The sequence below is a fragment of the Poromitra crassiceps genome, assembly GCF_964638095.1.
Source record: "Poromitra crassiceps genome assembly, chromosome: 19".
In the NCBI taxonomy this organism is placed as follows: Eukaryota; Metazoa; Chordata; class Actinopteri; order Beryciformes; family Melamphaidae; genus Poromitra; species Poromitra crassiceps.
The window spans coordinates 7,670,055-7,676,401 of NC_139646.1; the positions used below are offsets into that span (position 1 = coordinate 7,670,055).

General features: G+C 42.4%; 1 protein-coding gene across 1 annotated transcript in view; it reads right to left on the minus strand.

Annotated features, from left to right (window-relative positions):
* LOC310793862 (carbohydrate sulfotransferase 12-like) overlaps positions 1 to 4,487 on the minus strand; it is a gene marked incomplete at its 5' end in the record, with an annotated part of 8,829 nt that extends 4,342 nt beyond the window's left edge. Inside the window, 2 exons of the mRNA XM_083655754.1 lie at positions 1,026 to 1,168; positions 3,951 to 4,487. Of these exons, the coding sequence (XP_083511880.1) occupies positions 1,026 to 1,168; positions 3,951 to 4,487 (680 nt within the window). The remainder of the gene's footprint in view (positions 1 to 1,025; positions 1,169 to 3,950) is intronic.
* Positions 4,488 to 6,347: the final 1,860 nt, after the last annotated feature.

Genomic DNA, 6,347 nt, shown 5'->3' on the forward strand with positions numbered 1-6,347 from the left:
CAAATCTCAAATCAAAAGTAAATAACTCCCAACTTGGCATTGACTTGTCTGACATTATATGGGATAGGAGTCTGTCTATGATACAACTCGGCTCAGTTAATAGTAGACACCAGCTGATCCAATTTAAAGTTACTCACTGTCTTCACTATTCGAAGCAGAAATTGCACAAGATTTACTCGTCTGTCTCACCACTGTGTGACAGGTGTCGGGTGTCGGAGGGCACTCTGTCTCATGCCTTTTGGTTGTGCCCTTTACTGACCGGATTTTGGGCCAAAATATTTGATTGGTACTCTAAGGCCTACAAAATAACCCTTCAGCCGGAGGCAGAACTCGCCATCTTCGGCTGCTCGGAGTCCTCTCTGAACTTCCCTACAGCTGTGCAGCAGTCTCTGTCACAGGGGACAATTGTTGCCAAGAAACTCATTCTGCAGAAATGGAAGTCCCCCACTCCACCCTGTTTTCAGTTGTGGTTGGCGGACATGATCTCCATCATACGAATGGAGAGACTCAGGTTCTTGAGGACCAACTCACCTGGGAGATTTCAAACTATTTGGGACCCGTTTCTGGCCTACCTTGACGAGGTTAGGGGTGATGGGTGACTCGCCCGGCCGGTCTTCCTCCCTCGCGTGGGGATCCCACTCATTTGTATATATGTACTGTATATATATTTGCAAGCATAATTTACGTATATTTACAAGCTGTAACTGGTGGTACTAGTGTATGTATGTTTTTTCTTTCTTTTCTTTTACTGTATCTGAGTTTGTTTTTGGTTTGTTTTTCTGTGTTCTAAAAAATCTAAATTGCTAAATAAAAAAAATAAAAAATAAAAAAAAAAGTAAATAACTCCCTTGGGAAGTGGACAGTTTGTCTAACAGTAAAAAACCTGAAGAAATAAGCTTTGTCTTTGAAAATGACATCGCTTTTATTCCCCAAGCGCAACATATAGCGGCTATGACTGAAATGGAACATAATAGAGTGGATTCTGTGTGCACCCGAGTGTGTGTGTGTGTGTGTGTGTGTCGTACTTGGCAAAGGTGAGGTGGATGGAGGAGTTGTGCACGAGGTCAGGAGGTACAGCCTCTGGGTCAGTGTAAGGTTTTCCTGAGATGGGGGAGACCAGAGACTGAGACAGAACCACCATCACTCTCTTCCAGTTGGTACATGCCACCTAGACAAAGGGACAAAGAGGGAAGGAATGAGGAGGACAGGGGTTCAGGAAAACGGGCAGGGATATGAAAGCGCGTGTGTGTGTGTGTGTGTGTGTGTGTGTGTGCATTTGTGTGTGTGCGCGTGTGTGCATGTGTGTGTAACATAACAGTCGGTACTGAATAGAGCAGTGTTTCCCACAGGTGGGTCACAGGACATTTAATTTGAGGTCGCCAAATAAGTTTTGCAGAATTTCTTCCAGTCTTTTATTTAAAGGAGATTTCTTTTTTACACCCTGGACCTTATTACCGTTTTCTTTATTGTGTATATCAACATACAATTGGCCAAGTTAGTAGTTAGTTTATGGGATAGGAATTGTGCCCGATGACAGGCACTAGGCCATTTTCTCCTTCATTTGGAAGAGAAAATTATTCTGAAATGAAGATTTGATTGACAGCTGCCATGTTGTGATATGATTGGTTGAAATGGGGTAGAAATTTGATAGTACTAGGTGACGTCAGCAAACTGTAGATTACTGTTATGAATGAAATCTTGAAAAATGAACTTTTGATGTGAAAAAGTGTGAAAAACGAAAGAAATTAGATTTTTGTGATTTTTTTTGGCATACATTATTAAATAGGTGCACTGCATACCCAGGTATTTGAACTAAAATAAAATAAAAGTGATTTTTGGGTTCAGCTCGACTTTAAATATGATTTTGAAGTCACCCTGACAAGTTTGGTTTGATATTATTAGCTAAAACGACCATTTGTTCTGAACTGCGGCCTGAAAACGAGGAAAACGGGGTATGTGAAATGCCTGTATTTATGTCCTGTGAATAGATTATTTTCCGACACACAGCGGCTCATTATGCTTATTATATCAGAGAGGCAACGAGAATATGAGCGCTCTATTTACCTCCGTGCCACTGGCAGCCTTCTCTGTTTGCTGTCCGTCACATAGATAGCAGCTCCCGCCACATTCCCCACTGCTGCTTGTAATCCATATTATGACGTTATTCCGTACGGGTGGCCATCAAATTCAAATGAATCATCTATATTCTCGAAAACAGATACATATCATCAGTGTATGTATATCATGCTAGGCTACTGTACATAACAGCTAACTACAGTGAACCCTGCAAGTCACCTGGATGTACTCTCTTTTCTTCTTCTTCTTCTTCTGTTGCACCAAACAGAACCCAGGACCTTCTTGCTGTGAGGTGACAGCGCTACCACTGCGCCACCGTGCCCCTAACCTGGACAACCGGGATTATTTTATGTATAACTAACTAATGTGAGCAATTTTCTTTTAAAGTGGTGTAGTATTGTTCAAGATCACAGCCACTTTGCCCGGCAGCCTGCAAGTACGTCCACTTAACAAGTTTCTTTTTGCAACAGACACGGGCTCACATTGTTATTGTGAGAGAGAAAGAGAGAGAGAGAGAGAGAGAGAGGGAGAGAGAGAGAGAGAGAGAGAGAGAGAGAGAGAGAGAGAGAGAGAGAGAGAGGGAAAGAGAGAGAACTGTAGGATTTGTTCATCCTTTTATTTTCTCTGGCTTTCTGTCTGGCTCAAACATGCACACACAGTGAACTAACGCAGTGGTTCTCAAAGTGGGGACCCCCCAGGGCCAGGGGTCCTTGAGGGGGTTCCAGGTAGTCCCCAGAATGAAGGGGAACCATCCAGAAGTAACACAATGGCAGAATGTATGAATATTTTGGTCATGGGTTTCATACACTTTCTGTAATCAAAACAATTTAAGCAAAACTCCTACACATTCAAGACAACTCGGAACTACGTCAAAAATGACTTGTAAAAAATGAAATGAACGCTTGTCGAAGCCGGAATTACAGGTCGGACATTTGGGTATAATTTCAGAGCTCTGCTTTGTCCGAGTTAACGTCATCAAAGTGTTTGTTGACCCAATTTGAGGTGTAATTATACAATATGTGTTTATATTGCAGACTAAGAGTGCTCGTCTTCTTACTTTGGGTACATGCCCAGGTAAAACCTTTTTCTATATACAGCAGGGGTGGCCAAACTTTTTTGGTTGTGGGCCGCATACAGAAAAATATAAGGAGTCGCGGGCCAAACAATATTAAGCGCGGCAGTTTTCGCGGCAAAAAAATTGGACCAGAAAACCCTTGTGCCATCAAAAATTTAATTTCTACCTAAATAAATATATGACACATAGTTTATTGATGCGCTCACCTATTACAATGGGTATTTCTGTATGTTATCAAATTTTCTTTTCCTGTGCCAACAGGTTAAGACAGAGATAATTTAACATAACATTAGTAATAAACATTAATTCAGTATTTTTTTTTTTTTTTTAATAAATAGACCATGTCAGGGTGCCCAAGTATAACCCATTTTCAATGGTTTTAAATTGAAAAAACGAAATGGGGGGAATCCGTTTTTTTGTTTTTGTTTTTCAGTTTCTTTTTCTTAATGTTTTTGTTTTTCCATTTTTCCCCCCGTTTTCGTTTTCGTTTTCCGTTTTAAACTGGAACGCGCTGGGTGTCTCTTTGGACTTGTAATGTGTTTATAATATTGTTTATATTTCGCTCTGATTATAGCAATATGTTGAATTCAACAGCTATTTTACCAATGAATTAGCTAGCCGTGTATGTTTTTGTAACTCCGTCCGTCTCCGAGTTAAAAACAGCATTCCGGAGGTCGGGACATCCGAATTGAAAGTTCCGTGATCAGAGTTGTCTTGAATGCAGTATTATCAGATGGGGGACCCTGGGATCAAATCTTATCAAATGGGGGCCACAATCACACACACAAAGCAGCTGTACCTTGGGAACATAGCAGTAGATAATCTGGTGTGTGTCGTCCACTATCAGGTGGTCCAGTTCTCTGTTGGGGATCTGGTCAAATGTCCGAGTATTTCCCGGGAATTCCTTCGATCCCATTCCGGAACACACGTCCACGATCCTCCGCTTCCTCTCCTCCTGCCTCGTGTCATCGACGTTGGCGTGCCTCCTCTCCTCCCCTTCCTCTTTGTTTTGCTCGTCCTTCTCCTGCACCTCCTCTTCGTCTAGACGTCTCTCGGCCGCTCTCCCCGGCCCCTGTTCAGAGCGTAGAGGACGACCCGTGGATCGGGTGGCGTGGAGGGAGAAGGGTGTGCCAGGCTGGACAGTAGTAGGCCTGCCGGTGGAGACGGAGCGTGAAGGGACGGAAGTTGTCCGAGGGCAAGGGTCAAAGTCGTGTTTGGGGTCTTGGAGGGGGTAGAGGTTGAACCCCCCGACGTCGTCCCAGTAGACGATGATCAGCAGAATCATAAACAGAGACCCCACGATGAACGCCACTCGGAGACCGCGCCACGTTCCCATGGTTACATCAGATCCAGAGCCAGTGATTGCTGGAGAAACAGGGCGGGGCTATCTCAGCTCCATGGCGACCATCTATCATGCAAGGGGGTACGTCCTGCTTGCCTGCTGCAGCTAGAAGAAGAAAATGGATAATTCATATTCTTTTACAGTCTATCAATGAAATACAGAGCTAAACAAATATCTACAGCAAAGGGATAGTTCTCAGGCTAACAAATAATAGGGGTGTAGTGTCATGATAATTGGTCCAGTTCTTATTTTATTACTTGTAGTTTATGTATTTGTTTATTTGTTAAAGGTAGGGTTGCCTCAAGGGTGGAGCAACGACTGGGACAGCTAGGCAGGGGCAATTGGCCATGTGATTGGAGTGCGCCATTGCTCCATAATCCCATTCTGGAATTTTCATAATGACAAAGGAGGGAGCTTCAACGTTCATTTAATTGTCTGTACATCATGCACAATATGCCAGACAACACCGAATGGAGTTCCATGAAAATCAAAGCGCAACTAAAGTAACATCAAACCCAAATCTATGTAAAGCCTGACATCTAATGGTAAAAAAAGCATGTGAGGCGACATCAGCTGGCACCAAAGATCAGCCAATAGAAGATTGGTAAAGAGGCTTTACACAGACGTGGGAAGGAAATGATCTGTGTCCAGCATTCCAGCAAGGGGGGCTCTGGCAGGTTTGTTTACTTGTTACATATTGGCCCAAGGAGGGTCTGCATTATTCATGGAGGAAGACATGTCAACCTGTTTTTCAAATAATAATAATAATAATAATAATAATAATAATAATAATAATAATAATAATAATAATAATAATAATAATAATAATAATAATAATAAATAAAAATGTACGCCTCTGTCTGTATCAGTTTTGAATAAGTGTGTTTACAACATGTGCAGTGCTCACTAAATTGGGATACGGTACCGCTGTAAAAACAATAATGAACGACATTCTACGCCCCTAAACCAGTGGTTCTCAACGTGGGGTCTGGGGACCACCGGAGGTCTTTGCGGTTGTTACAGGGGGTCCCCAGCAAATTGATGAATTGTTCAACTTCGCCATTACTGTATTTCATTTACAATACGTTAATGCAATCAATGTAGACTATTTTTGCCATAGCTATCTCTCTCTGCCTACAACAGGCATGTCCAAAGTCCGGCCCTGGGGCCAATTGCGGCCCGCGGACGGATTTTAAGTGGCCCTCGGCTTCTCTCTCAAAATATACTATATGTGGCCCTCCACACAATATTGGTTAATCAAGCAAGTTCAATTTGCATTTTTTCCCCTTCACCTAACGATGACCGCAGTATCATACAGTTTGTACAAGCACCAAGTAGGAACAGCACAGGCAGAACAAATGTTTTCAGATGGTAAACAAAATACTTAGAGAACAATTGTATGTGATTTTTTTATTTTATTTTTTTATAACCCATATGATGCGAGGAGCAGCTGGCCGCCCAGCATTTTCACATTATCTAATCTGGCCCCCATTCAAAAAAGTTTGGACACCCCTGGCCTACAAACATTGAATTGAGTCATTGAATTCTGGACAAAATCATAACTAACAATACAATAGAAATATTCTCTAAAGTGGGTCAAATGGGGCTCTCTGTGGGCCTAATTCATACATGGGCAACCTACGGCCCGCGGGCCGGCGCCTCCTGTGTGGCCCGCGACGGAATTGCAACAAAAAAAAAAAAAATTTTTTTTTACACAGTGCACCTGAACATGCAAGATACCCGCTGAATAAGTGTCCAAATGTTCATGTCATTCTGGCCAATACTCCACTTCTGTTATAGCATTTCAGTCTGGAATATGGAATATCTTTCAATAATCTTTATGACTAAAAGGCT